Source organism: Aptenodytes patagonicus, unplaced genomic scaffold (assembly GCF_965638725.1).
Source record: "Aptenodytes patagonicus unplaced genomic scaffold, bAptPat1.pri.cur scaffold_605, whole genome shotgun sequence".
Lineage (NCBI taxonomy): Eukaryota > Metazoa > Chordata > Aves > Sphenisciformes > Spheniscidae > Aptenodytes > Aptenodytes patagonicus.
This window is the reverse complement of record NW_027472501.1, coordinates 1-13735: the sequence shown is the minus strand read 5'-3', so window position 1 is coordinate 13735 and position 13735 is coordinate 1. Positions and strand designations below refer to the sequence as shown.

Here is a 13735-nt window from a genome sequence, read left to right as displayed (position 1 = left end):
GCCTGTCACAGCCCCCCCTCTGCATCACCGTGGTGACGGACTCCCCCCCCCCCCCCCCAACCACAAGGTACCACCTTGTACCACCTCCCCCGACGTTGCCATAGTAACGACACCTCGACATCACCACGGCAACACCCCCCCCCCTCACCCCCACGATGCGGGGGAGGGGGTGTCATAGAATCACGGAACCATGAAGGTTGGAAGAGACCTCTGAGGTCATCGAGTCCAACCGTCGACCCAACACCACCCAGCCCACCACGACACCACGTCCCTCAGCGCCACGTCCACACGGCTCTTAGATACCTCCAGGGACGGGGACTCCACCACTGCCCCGGGCAGCCTCTTCCAGCGCTCGACAACCCTTTCGGTGAAGAAATTTCTCCTCACGTCCAATCTAAACCTCCCCTGGCGCAACTTGAGGCCGTTTCCCCTCGTCCTATCGCCTGTTACTTGGAAGAAGAGACCGACCCCCACCTCGCTACAACCTCCTTTCAGGCGGTTGTAGAGAGCGATGAGGTCTCCCCTCAGCCTCCTTTTCTCCAGGCTAAACAACCCCAGTTCCCTCAGCCGCTCCTCATGAGACTTGTTCTCCAGACCCCTCACCAGCCTCGTTGCCCTTCTCTGGACACGCTCCAGCACCTCGACGTCCTTCTTGTAGTGAGGGGCCCAAAACTGAACACAGTATTCGAGGTGCGGCCTCACCAGTGCCGAGTACAGGGGCACAATCACTTCCCTACTCCTGCTGGCCACACCATTTCTGATACAGGCCAGGATGCCATTGGCCTTCTTGGCCGCCTGGGCACACTGCCGGCTCATGTTCAGCCGGCTGTTGACCAACACCCCCAGGTCCTTTTCCGACAGGCAGCTTTCCAGGCACTCTTCCCCAAGCCTGTAGCGCTGCAGGGGGTTGTTGTGGCCGAAGTGCAGGACCCGGCACTTGGCCTTGTTGAACCTCATCCAGTTGGCCTGGGCCCATCGATCCAGCCTGTCCAGGTCCCTCTGCAGAGCCTTCCTACCCTCGAGCAGATCAACACTCCCGCCCAACTCGGTGTCGTCTGCAAACTGACTGAGGGTGCACTCGATCCCCTCATCCAGATCATCGATAAAGATATTGAACAAGACCGGCCCCAAAACTGAGCCCTGGGGAACGCCGCTCGTGACCGGCCGCCGACGGGATTTAATTCCGTCCACCGCAACGCTCCGGGCCCGGCCGTCCAGCCGGTTTTTGACCCAGCGCAGAGTTCGCCCGTCCAAGCCGTGAGCCGCCCGCGTCACCCACGGCCCCTTCACTCCCCGGGGCGCAGGCAGCAAAGCGCAGGCGAAGGGGGGGCGGGTTTTTGGGAGTTAAAAGTCAGGGCCTTTTATTAATTCCTCGATAAAATCCCGATAAAAATCCCCGCCGGCACAGGGAAAGGCTCGGCGCGGGCGTCGTCGTCCCCCCCCGCCGTGGGGGGGTGTGTGTGTGACGGGCAGATGGCAGGGGGCTGGCGCAACCCCCGGGGGAGCACGGTGACGTCCCGTAGGGCATCGCCGTCCCTCGAGCGCGAGGCGGCCCCGGCGTTTTTGCCTCCCACCCTCACCTGCCGGCCAAGATCTCCTCGGCGGCCAGGCGGGCGAGGCGGTGGAAGTCGAAGGGGAGATGTTTCCTCCAGAACCGGCGATCGCGGCCGTAGATCTGGGCAGGGAAACAGGGGCTGCCTGCGGGGAGCGGGCAGAGAAGCCCCCGGTTAGGGAGGGGACGGGCAGGGGCCGGAGCCGGGTGGAACAAGCCCAGTTCGGCACCCGCCCCCAGCCTTCTCCTACCGATGCCGTGAAATATCCTGGCGACGGCTCTGCCGGAGAACTTCTCGTCCGGGCGGACGGCGAGGAAATGGCGGATGTCGGCGCGGATCTGGCTCTCCTGCTCCCGCAGCTGCGAGGGAAAGGAGAGGGCGGGTGGGTCGCGTCCCTCCTCTTCCTCACCCCAAACCCGTCCCCGGTCTCATCTAAACCGGAGCTGCTGCGTACCAGAAATACCGGCCGCCGGTCAGAGCCCGAAGCAGCTCCCAATAAAAGGGGATTTGCTCACTTTAGCATCGCCGAGACCTTCCTCCTCCTCTTCCTCCTCGCAGCCACGCTCAGCCTGCTCGCCAGCGGGCTCCTTCTGGAAGTAGTTGCTGAGCAGAGCCTTCAGGCAGGAGCTCCTCTCCTCTTCCTCGTCCGCAGGGTGAGGGCCGCAGGTCTGGAAGGCCACGCTGCGCCCCGGCGTCAACCTCCTCCCTTTTCCCAGTACCAAAACTGGCCCCAAATCCAGGAGGGACGGGAGGGCGGGCGACCGTGGGGCCGGCACACGGAGGGGTCTGCAGGGCTTGGGAGGTCTTCTCCACCCACGCTCACCTCTGGAAGGCCCGGAAGCAGGCGCGGAGCTGGCCGAGAGCCATCTTCTCCCTGGCCACCACCCTTTGGTGGAGGAAATCGCAAACGGAGTCCAGTTCCCGGTCGGCGAGGTCGCCGTAGGTGCGCAGGTGGAAGGACAGGTCTCCGAACTCCACCAGGACCCCGCTCTTCCCCTCACCGCGGCTCCCTGAAGGCACCAAGAGCTGGTTGAGCCGGCGCCCACCGAGACCTGGCCAGCTGCCGGCGGCGCAGGAGGGATTCCCCCCCCCCCCCGAGGAACCCGGGGACGCCGGTACCTTGCCGCAGGTGCGGATCCCACTGGAGCTGGCGCAGGGCGCGTTTCACCAACGCCACCTCCCAACCCATGGAGTCGCTCAGCGAGACCACGTCGAACTCCAGGGAGCTGGCGTGGCCGTGGTCCCTCCCTGCCAGGCGCTCCCGGGCCAGGAAGACGGCGATGGGGGGAGAGCTGAGGGCAGGAGACACCAGAAACCCGCTGCCACCGCGGCTTGGAGCCCGATTTTTACCTCCGACACACCCCAGCGCTGTGGTGGGGCTCTCAGCCGGCAGAGACCACGCCGCGGGGGCTCCAGCCACCCCCCCCCGCCCCGGGAACGCCGCGGCGTGGGCTCTAACCTCCGTGCCACAGCCCGGAGCTGCCGGGGTCCCCCGTAGCACAGCAGCCGGCAGGAGGAGTAGGTGGGAGGCAGCAGCTCCAGCCAGCGCTGCGGGTGCAGCTCCAGGTAGCAGAGGAGGGTCTCGATGCCTGTGAGAGAGGAGAGCGGGGGAGGTGCGGGGGGATCCCGATCCCCTTCGGGACCTCCGCCGGCCTCGCTGGGGGTCGATTCCGCCCCCCTCACCTTCCTCCCGTATGTCCAGGGACTCCACGGTTTGTTGGACGGGGATGGCTCGCTCGTGCTTGTAGCAGACCCGCCGCCGCCGCTGCCCGCTCTGCCTCGCCGCGCTGCCGTCCTCCTCCTCCTCTTCCAAGAGCTCGGCCATTTCGGCGTCCTCCACCTCCCTGTCCTGCGAGGGACACGTCATGCAGCGCGGCGGCACCGGTTAAGAGGACGGGCAGGCTCCTGCCTGCCTTTTGGGACAGCCCAACCGCTCTCCCGCCCGTTCCTGGCCAGATCCTTCACCACGGCTCGCCTCGCCCCAGCTCCCGGTGTTCCCAAGACTTCCCTCAACCGATTTAGCTCCCCGACGCGGCCACCCAACAATTAAAAGGGTTTTCTACCACGAGTCAGCTCGTTACTTAATGAGTTAAGAAGCTGGCAAGGCCACAGGAGCGGGGTCCTCAGCCCCTCCCTCACCCCGACGACGTCCTGGTGTTTCTGGTGCAGCTCCAGGCACTTGCAGGGAGAGAAAACCTTCTGCACCAGCTTCTTGACGGTGAAAAAATCCACCGTGTCGCCGTAAATGTGGCGCCGCAGCTCCTGGAGATCCCCGCCCTGGGGAGGCAGCGGTGAGCCCTGGGGAAGACCCCTAAAAATTTAGGGGAACCCTCCCCCCCCCCACCACCCCGCTGGCATTACCTCCGGGTCCAAGAAGAGATGGCAGTGAGCCGGCTCACCGTCTCGCCCTGCCCGGCCGACCTCCTGGACGTAACTCTCGAAATTCTTGGGCATGTTGTAATGAACGACGCCGCGGACGTCCGGTTTATCCAACCCCATGCCGAAAGCCACCGTGGCCACCACCACGCGGAGCTGGCCGCTCATGAAACTCTTCTGGACGCGGCGGCGTTCGGCAGCGGATAGGCCGGCGTGGTAAGCGTCCGCAATCCACTTCGGCGGGCGGCGGACGCTCTTCTTGGCTGAAAGCAAGCGGGGAGAGAGGCTTTAACGGCATTTAATTAGCGATTTCCGTCGGGAAAAGGACAGCTGCTAATTAAATCAGGGATGGAAATGAGCAGCAAACGGCAGGAAACTCTGCCCGGGCAGAAATCGGCCCCGGGGAGGGGGTATATTGCAGGCGGGAGCAGGGCTGCTGCTCCCCAGCGAAGGGGTGCGAGCTCCTCGTTAGCTGCCAGAAGTCGTCAAGCCCCGGCTGGTTTGGAAGGGGGATGGCACGAGCTCGCCCAGCTTCAGCAAACAAAGCAGGCGAGGGAGAGGATCCCCGAGGGCCGAACGCTTCCAGCGAGGCAGAGCTCAGCCACGGAATCACGGTGGGGATTTCGAGGGAGAATAAAAGACTCCCAAGTCGCAGCTGCGAGGTTTGGAAAAGAAAAAAAAAAACCCAAAAAACCCCCGCAAGAGCCGCACGACGAAGGCTCCCTGCGTGCTAAACCCAGCATCGAGCCTTATTAACGACGGCGGCCAAGCACCCCTCGGCATCGGCCGTCACCAGAAAAACCAAAGCCCGGCCTGAAAGCCTCCGAGGCGGGCGGGGGGACGATAAATGCTTTGCTGCCGTCGGGAGCAGCGCTCTCTCCCGGGGTGAAGCGGCCGACGGAGCCAGAAACCTCCGTGGAGAGTCCCGCAAGCGCAGCTCATTCCCTAGGGAATCTCCGTTCCGGTGTGGATTCACCGGGCGGGGACATTTTGGCCTCTCACTCCTTTCGGAGAGCGAGGCCGTGACGCCTACCCTTCGCTTTCTTCCTCTCGGCAGCGTCCCGCCCCGGCTCCCCGGTTCTGGCGGGCTCCTCGAGCGGCATTCCTTGGAGGCAGGTCCGGATGAGCGCCGCGATGCGAGCCGTCTCCTCCCGCCGCGTGCAGTAGACGATGACGGAGTCCAGGCACCCGAAACGTTCCCCTCGCAGCAGGGAGATGAGGGCCTGCGGGCAGAGGAGGGGGCTCAGGTTCCCCCCCGAAAAGGCCGGGGATCTTCCCTCTTCCAAGATCCACCCCGGATCCAGCGTCACGGCGACAAATCCCATTTCTTCAGACCCGTCCTCGTCCCTACCTGATCCCGGTCCCTGTCCATCGAGACAGAGAGGCGCAGGTTCGGGGGCACGGCGGCGGAGCGCACCGTTATCCCTTCCTCCGCCGGGATGCCGAGGTGTTGGGCCACGTCCCGCGCCGTGGCCAGGGTGGCGGTCGCCGTCAGCCCCAGGAAGCAGCGCACGCCCAGGCGATCCCGGAGAACCTGCCAAGAGGAGGGAAAAAGCGGGGAGCCCGACGCCCTTCCTCGCCCCGACGGGTTCCCTCCCCTCGGGATGCGCTTTCCCCCCACCCCTTCCCGGCTTCTCCTCGCACCTTGCAGAGCCGCAGGTAGCAGGGACGGAAATTGTGGGACCACTCGGAGACGCAGTGAGCTTCGTCGATGCAGGCGAAGGCCACGGCCGGCAGGCGATCGGCGGAGGGCAGGCAGCCGGATCCCAATCCGCTTCCGCCAACCAGGGCCTCGGGGGACAGCAGCAGCACCTGCGCCTCGCCCTGCCTCACCTGCACCGGGAAGACCGGATCAGGAAGGAGAGCGGCACAAGGGGTGCTTCGCCCGCTCTCCCAGGGGAACGGCCCGGCCCGGGACCTGGCGCCGCAGCCGTCCGGCGCTGCCCTCACCGGGATCACGCGGCTCCAGGGGCACGGCAGCGCCGGGAGACCCTCGCAGGCACGGTTCTCCCCAGAGAATTCGGAGCCCTCAGTCCCTCACCTTTTCCATCGCCGCTTCCCGTTGGGCTTTGGTCATGTTGGAGTGGATGCAGACGGCCTTCAGGCACGGCGGCAGCCCCGAGACCTGGAAGCGAAGCCCGTCACCCCCCCGCGGGCGGACACGCTGGCCTCCGGTGACGTGGGGAGACGGGCGGGTGGGTGGGGGGAACCCCCTTGGGACACCCACCTCCCCGTTTTGGGCTCACGCGAGCCTTTCACGGCAGCCAGCAGCGTCCCCGCAGGGGGCGGGGGCGGGAGAACCGGGACACCCGAGCGGTACCTGGTCATCCATCAGGGACACCAGAGGGGAGACGACCAAGGTGACGCACTTGGAGCGCTTGTGGTAGAGGTAAGCGGGGAGCTGGTAGCAGAGGGACTTCCCCATCCCCGTCGATAACACCACCAGCGTGGACAGGCCTGGCGGAACGAGGGGTTGGGGACTTAGCTGGGGGACAACCCGACCGCCCGGCACGGGAGGGGATGACGGGGAGCCCAAACCCCGCGGAGGAAAGGAGGTCGTGGTGGGGTGGGGTGGGGTGGGGAACCAAACCCACCCGAGAGGATCCTCATGATGGCCGCCTCCTGGCCCGGGCGGAAGGAGCTGTAGCCCAACGCCTTCAGAGCCTCAAACACCTCCTCCGGGGTCTCTGCGGGGGGGAAGGACCCCCAGTCGGACGGGGACCAGAGGGGAGAAACCCAGCCGGCCCCGCGCAGAGCGCCTCGGGGAGCCGTACCTCGCACCTTCCCCTCCGGCCCCGGGCTGTAGAGGGGCTCCATGGGTGCGGGGGGAGCGGGCGGCTCGTACGTCGGCCTCCGGACATCCAGGTAAGTCGTCGCCTCCAAAATCTTCTCGGATCTTTCCCGGTCGCCGCCTCCGCTCTCTGTCGGGGATGAAGGCAGCAGTCGGGACCCGCAGGCAGCTTTTCCTGCCCTGCCTGGACGCCCACCGCCGCGCAGGAGCAAGCGCCGTTGAGTCTGCCCGTGTTTTAGGCTGGCGTTCCCGGAGGAGACGCGTCCCGGCACAAACCCAGGCTGCCCAAAACCACCTTTTGATCCCAGGCAAACCCTCCGGGGAGCACAAACGAACTTCCCAGGGGGAAAAGGAAACGGTTCCGCGTCTCCCGGGGTTCATCCCAGTGCCAGCCACGGCGTGTCAGCGGAGAGCGAGGCAAGCCGGCAGCCCGGCAAGGCACGGGGCCTCACCGGAGAGCTCTCGGCAGACGGTGTTGGTCCTGCGAGCCACTTCTTCCAGCGTGGGCAGGGGAGCCTCCTCCTCTTCATCGGCGTGGCCGCTCTCCTCTGGCAGTGGGCCGGCAGCCGTCTCTGCGGGCGGGAAACGGGTCCCTTCTCTACTTAAATCCACGGTAAAGAAACCGCCTCATCTTTTCACCCTCTTCCCACGAGTTATTATCCCTGAAAATCCTTAAGCCAACAGCGGAGGGGGAGGTGGGAAAGCCCGACCGACGCTCCCCATCCTCCGGCCTCCGCTCCGGCACAGCCAGAGCCTAAACCCGACCCAGGGCTTTGCCAAACCAACCCCGTAATACGGCGCTCAGAGCCTTACCTCGGCCCCGGCACGCCGAGGCCCAGTGCCCCGTCCCGCCGCACCTGAAGCAGACGTCCGAGCTTTGGTCGACGGATCCGCCGCCTCCCCCGAACCGCTCCGCTTTCTTCCGCCACTTCTGCTTCCACACCTGCGAAGCGGGACCGTCTCCCGTTATTTTTATACTTTTATTGTTAATAAAAGCATATTTTTATTATATTTTACTTCACCCCGGCGCCGGGCGTTTGCCAAAGCGCTGCATAAACACGCCAAGCTTTAAAGACTAAAGGCAATTTTCTTCCAGCTGATGCTTGCCTCCCCCAAGAGATGATCCCGAAGGATTTCACATTAATTAAAGGGGAGCTATTAAAAAAAATACAATCCTAGCTTTTCGTTGCAGAGCTGATGCTGAAAAGGCCGAGAAGTCAGGCAGCGGCGGGCAGGGCAGGGAGCTGAGCCGTGCCTCCTGCCTGCGCCGCTCTCCTGCGCCGTCACAGAGCTGGGGACGACTCAAAAATAAAGGTCAATTAACTAAAAGGTAAAATAGGGAAATTCAGAGACCAACGTGAAGACGAGCGAGAGCTGGGGGAGTTTTAAATTCATCCTGGACCGGAGGAGTTTAAATTTGACTGGAAACGGGCGAGAGGGGGGCGAGCAGCGCGGTCCCGGCCGGCCGGAGGCTTTCGGCGATGCCCCGGGGAGACGCCGGCAGCGCCGAGGCAGCCGCCGGGCGGGACGTTACCTGCTTGCGAAGGCGATTTCCCCGCAGGGCGTAACCTCGGACGTGAGATTTCTTCTTCAGGTTAAGCCTGACGAAGTTGCCGCCTCTCTGCGGGGGTGCTCTGCGGGGAAGAGAGGTTGGCTAGGAACCCCCTGCCCGCGTGCGGCAGCCCCGGGGGGTGTCATCGGGTCCCCGTCCTCTCCGCGCCCCCCAACCCCAGCTCCTGCCCGCGCTGGGTGCGGGCAGGAGCGGGCAGAGCCCCGGCGCCCTGCCGGCGAAAGGGCTTCGAGGGAAATAATCTCTAACTCTTTCATCCCTTAAACGTGACTGAAGGCGACGCGGACGCTCGGGGCGGGCGGGGGGGAGGCGAAAGGCACGCAGGGCTAAAAAGCGCCCCCCGCCCCCAAACTTATTCCTTCCCTCCTCCGAAATTCCCGACCTAACGCAAAGAAGGAGGAATTAGGGGAAAAAACAGCTCGCTATTTATAGAAACGGATGGGAAAAAGCCCCCTTGGCTCCCTCGGCGTCCTTTTCCCGCCACGTTTCGGCCCTTTCGAGCGCCAGGAGGCAGCGCCGCAGCCCGCGTTCGGTTCGGTTTCATTCCCGGCTTCGTGTCCAAGAGGGAACGCTGGCAGGGGCCGGGACCTGAAGGGCTCCGGCAACATAACCACCCCCCCCCCCACTCTGCCGCGGCGGGAGTTTGAAGCGAGCCGTGAGCTGCGCCGAGGCAGGTGAACCTGCGGCACGAGCGCCCGGCAGCACCGCCGGCACACCGGCATCGCCGGGAAGTCGGCAGGACCTACCTGGCAGCGACGGCTCTGCGGGCGGATCTGGGCTCTTCCTCCTCCTCCTCCTCCTCCAACTCCCCCAGGATGTTTTCCGAGGGATCCGACACCTTCTCGCTCTCCTTTTGGGCCGCCACGCGCTCTTCCTCCTCCTCTTCCTCCTCGCTCTGCTTCAGCCCGCCGGCAGCGCCGAACACTCCCTCGGCCGAGCCTCGGCGGCACCGCCTGAGCTTCGGGGGAGCCGCTGCGTCGTCTCCACCGTCTCTGTCTCCGCGTGGCCTTTTCCTTCCAGAATCTCCCACCGACGGTCCCCCGCCACCCTGCTCCTGCTCTGGGGGGGCCCGTCCGACCTCTCCCCGCTCCCCTCCTCCGCCACACCCAGCATCGTCCCTTCGTTCCCGGGTGTCCCCTGGCACCTCTGCAGCCAGGCGGGATCCAGCGAGCCAGTCTCCGCGCCACCGTCTGCTTCAGCGCTGGAATTTATTCGGCGGGAGGCGGCGGGGGGGTTTCAACCCGCAGTGAGGATGATGGGGGCCAGCCCCGACACCGAGGGAGGAAGGAGGAGATCTCCCGGCTCGCCTCCCTCGCTCTGCGAAGCCTCCGCTGGCGCCGTGCCTTTGTCACCTGTCCCTGAATTTGACTGAAGCCCGGGGACAGCCGGGCTCCTCCTGGGAGTCGGGGTCCTCCTCGGGGTCAGGGGTATCTCCTGCGGACGGGGGGGAAGGACAGGCGGGGGTCAGATTGTCCGCACCGAAACTCCGCACCCCGCCTCCCCGAATCGAACAGGACCTTCGCCGCCGGCGTTTGTGGGCGCTCCCCACCCCCCAGCTAACGGCAGGAGGGAGCCGCCATTTCGGGGGGGCTCTGGTGGAGAGGGGGCTGCCATTTCGGGGGGGCTCTGGTGGAGAGGGGGCTGCCATTTCGGGGGGCTCTGGCGGGAGGGAGCCGCCATTTCGGGGGGCTCTGGCGGGAGGGAGCCGCCATTTCGGGGGGGCTCTGGCGGAGAGGGGGCCGCCATTTCGGAGCGGCCAGAGAGGGGAAAAAAGGGTCACGAGAAGCTTCTCTCTGGGCCGTGGCACCGATCCCTGGCCGGCCCTGACCTTCCCGGCAGCTCCCAGGTTGGATTTCAGCTTCATCCCGTAGTACTGCGCCGAGGCTTTCGGCACGGCGCGGCCGCGGCGCTCGGCCCGGGGGTTTTTGGTTGCCGGTTCAGGTGCGCGCCCCAACAACCGGAGTCCGGCGCCTGCAAGGATACCGCAAACCATTAAATCCAACCACTGAATCCGAAACCCTGTTAAATCCAAACTTTTAAACCCAAACCCGTGAATCCTATCGCGGAGACGAGCCCCGATACCTCCGAGAGGAGAAAGCCGCTGGAGAAGCAGCGCGGTGTTACCGGTGCCGCGGCATCTTTCGGCTGCAGGCAGCGCATCCAGCGCGGTTTGGGGCGAGAAATGGGAGCTCTGGGGCATTTAACACCTCAGCCTGAGCACAGGGGTTGGCTCGATCGTCGCCTCGTTAAGAGGCCGGTTAAAACGAGCCCGGGCTTTCGGCAGCCTGGCCGCCGGCGAGCGGTGAAGGGCATGAGGGATCGCGGGGCGCTGGATCTCCCGCCCCCGCGGCCTCTTTATAATGCTCTGTTTGGGGCGTCTTATTCGTCCGCTAAGTCAAAAACAGGCATTATACGGCGCTAATCAGCCCATTTTCCCTGCAAAGGTCAAATAAACCCCTGAGAAACGGGCGGGACGAAGAGGGCTTTGCCTGCGGTAAAGGGCGAAGCGGAAACACCCCGAAGCGTTCGCATCAAGGGCGAGTCTCGGGGAGGGCTGGGGGGGGTGTGTGTGTTCGAGGCTCCCGGAGATAAAACCCAAGGCCAAAACGAGGGGTTTCTCCCGTACCTGCTCGGCGGTTGGGGGCTCCTGGGCTGCCGGTCGGCCGGAGGGGTTTCTCCGGGAGGGATCCGACTCCTCGCCCTGCCGTTTGAGCGTCTTGTACTCCTCGTAGAGCCCTGCGACGGATCATCAAGGCTGGTTTTTAGCGTCTCTGGTACTTACCGGAAAACCCCCAGCAGTTCCCGCATCCCCACGCGCCGCCGAAAGACATCCCCCCCCCCGCCCCAAATTTCCCTGACGTCAAACCGTCCTGACGACGAGGGTCCGGCTCGGCACGAGGCGTCACCCCCACCCGGGAAGCACCCACAGCTCCTGCCGCCCGCTGCGGCGGCGTGGGGGGGGGGGGGAGCCCAGCACCATCCGGGAGCCGAAAATACCCCCGGGGGACGGCGGCGGCGGGGCCGGCACTCACGCCTGGTGTCCTCCGGAGCAGCCTCGATGTCGGCCTGCGAGGCAAACACACGAGAGGTCGTTATTTCGGGCGACGGAGCGAACGGTGGTTATTTTCCGCTACGGTAGAACGAGAGAGGGCTGGGGGGGGGGGGGGGGGGGGTTGGGGTGTGTTTTTTTGCTGTTTTGGGGTTGTTTTTTTAAAGGAAAGGGCGGCTGGGGCAGCGTCACGCCTGTTCCCGACTCCGGGACGCCTGTTCTCCCGTGATTTCTTTGGGTACGGGACGCTCCTCACCGAAAAAGAAGCAGCACTGGCCTCGGCCAGGGGAGCCTCTCTCGGCTTTAATGTCGCCGAAAAGGGGCTGCAGGAGCCAGGGCCGGGTCAACGGGCTCCCGGCGAGGTGGGGGGGGACACAGCCCTCCCCAGGGGACACCCGGGAGGTTTCACCGGCCCAAGCCGGGTGTGGGCTGGAGCCCATGGCTGGCAGCCGGCTGGGAAAGGGGCTTGATCCCAGGGGGGGGAAGGGGCTCGATCCCAGGGGGGGAAGGGGCTCGAACCCGGGGGGGGAAGGGGCTCGATCCTGGGGAGGGGAAGGGGCTCGATCCCTGGGAAGGGGCTCGATCCCGGGGTGGGGGGGAAGGGGCTCGATCCCGGGGGGGGAAGGGGCTCGATCCCAGGGAAGGGGGCTCGAACCCGGGGGGGGGAAGGGGCTCGATCCTGGGGAGGGGAAGGGGCTCGATCCCGGGGTGGGGGGAAGGGGCTCGATCCCAGGGGGGGAAGGGGCTTGATCCTGGGGAAGGGGCTCGATCCCAGGGAAGGGGCTCGATCCTGGGGGGGGGGCTCGATCCCGGGGGGGGGGCTCGATCCCGGGGAGGGGGGCTCGATCCCGGGGAGGGAAGGGGCTCGATCCCAGGGAAGGGGCTCGATCCTGGGGGGAAAGGGTCTCGATCCTGGGGAAGGGGCTCGATCCCGGGGGGGGGGGGCTCGATCCCGGGGGGGGAAGGGGCTCGATCCCAGGGAAGGGGCTCGATCCTGGGGGGGAAGGGGCTCGATCCTGGGGGGGGGAAGGGGCTCGATCCTGGGGAAGGGGCTCGATCCCGGGGGGGGGAAGGGGCTCGATCCGGGGGGGGGGAAGGGGCCTGATCCTGGGGAGGGAAGGGGCTCGATCCCGGGGGGGAAGGGGCTCGATCCTGGGGGGGGGAAGGGGCTCGATCCCGGGGTGGGGGGAAGGGGCTCGATCCCAGGGGGGAAGGGGCTTGATCCTGGGGAAGGGGCTCGATCCCAGGGAAGGGGCTCGATCCTGGGGGGGGGGGCTCGATCCGGGGGGGACTCGATCCCGGGGAGGGAAGGGGCTCGATCCCAGGGAAGGGGCTCGATCCTGGGGAAGGGGCTCGATCCCGGGGGGGGGGGGGGGCTCGATCCCGGGGGGGAAGGGGCTCGATCCCAGGGAAGGGGCTCGATCCTGGGGGGGAAGGGGCTCGATCCTGGGGGGGGAAGGGGCTCGATCCTGGGGAAGGGGCTCGATCCCGGGGGGGAGAAGGGGCTCGATCCGGGGGGGGGGAAGGGGCCTGATCCTGGGGAGGGAAGGGGCTCGATCCCGGGGGGGGAAGGGGCTTCGATCCTGGGGGGGGGAAGGGCTCGATCTCGGGGGGTGGAAGGGGCTCGATCCCACGCCCCCCGCCCCCCCGCCGGGCACCTGGCCGGGCTTCCTCCGCCGCTCCCGGAGGAAAGCCGCCTCCCACCGCTTCAGCAGGACCTTCACCTCCCGCTGCCGCTCCATGGCGCCCAGAGCGGGGCCGGACGCCAGGCCGGTTCCCCGGGTCCCGGGGGGGTCCGGCGGGGGGGACCCAGGCGGCCGGCCTCAGAGCGGCGGGAGAGCGAACCTCCCGCTCCCGCCGCGCCTCGGCCAATGGGAAGGGAGGGAGCGGCGACGGACAGCAGGCAGAAGCCAATGAGGCGGGCGAGGAGCGCCGGCCTCGCCGAGGAACGGCTTTGGGCCCGCCTCCCTGGTGGGTCTCGCTCTCTGATTGGCGAAGGGGCGGTGCTGGGCGTCAGCGCGCATGCGCGGAAGCGCGCGGAGCGGAGCCGTGAAGGGGCCCGGCGGAGAGTGGGGGGCCGCGGACGCGCGGTGAGTGGGCGGGGCCGGCGGCGTCGCCATGTTGGGGGGGGGGGGGTCCCTGTCATGGGGGGGTGGGTTAGGGGTGCCCCGTTGATGGGGGGCTGGGTTAGGGTGCTGTGGCGTGTCCCTGTCATGGGGGGGTGGGTTAGGGGTGCTGTGGGGGGGTCCCTGTCATGGGGGGCTGGGTTAGGGGTGCTGTGGGGGGGTCCCTGTCATGGGGTCTGGGTTAGGGGTGCTGTGGCGTGTCCCTGTCATGGGGGGGGGTGGTGGGTTAGGGGTGCTGTGGGGGGGTCCCTGTCATGGGGGGGGCTGGTT

General features: G+C 66.4%; 1 protein-coding gene across 1 annotated transcript; it reads right to left on the bottom strand.

The window, feature by feature from the left end:
• Nucleotides 1-1338: 1338 nt before the first annotated feature.
• Nucleotides 1339-13081, bottom strand: RECQL4 (RecQ like helicase 4). The gene is given in 26 exon segments (XM_076364118.1): nt 1339-1698; nt 1804-1912; nt 2069-2234; nt 2377-2563; nt 2673-2845; nt 3013-3142; nt 3237-3402; nt 3693-3830; nt 3915-4192; nt 4963-5152; nt 5281-5463; nt 5574-5762; nt 5971-6054; nt 6250-6386; nt 6524-6616; nt 6704-6850; nt 7173-7292; nt 7534-7663; nt 8255-8354; nt 9037-9385; nt 9388-9724; nt 10119-10216; nt 10219-10261; nt 10917-11026; nt 11323-11356; nt 12998-13081. Coding segments are annotated over 26 exon segments (3897 nt in total). The 3' UTR covers nt 1339-1576.
• Nucleotides 13082-13735: the final 654 nt, after the last annotated feature.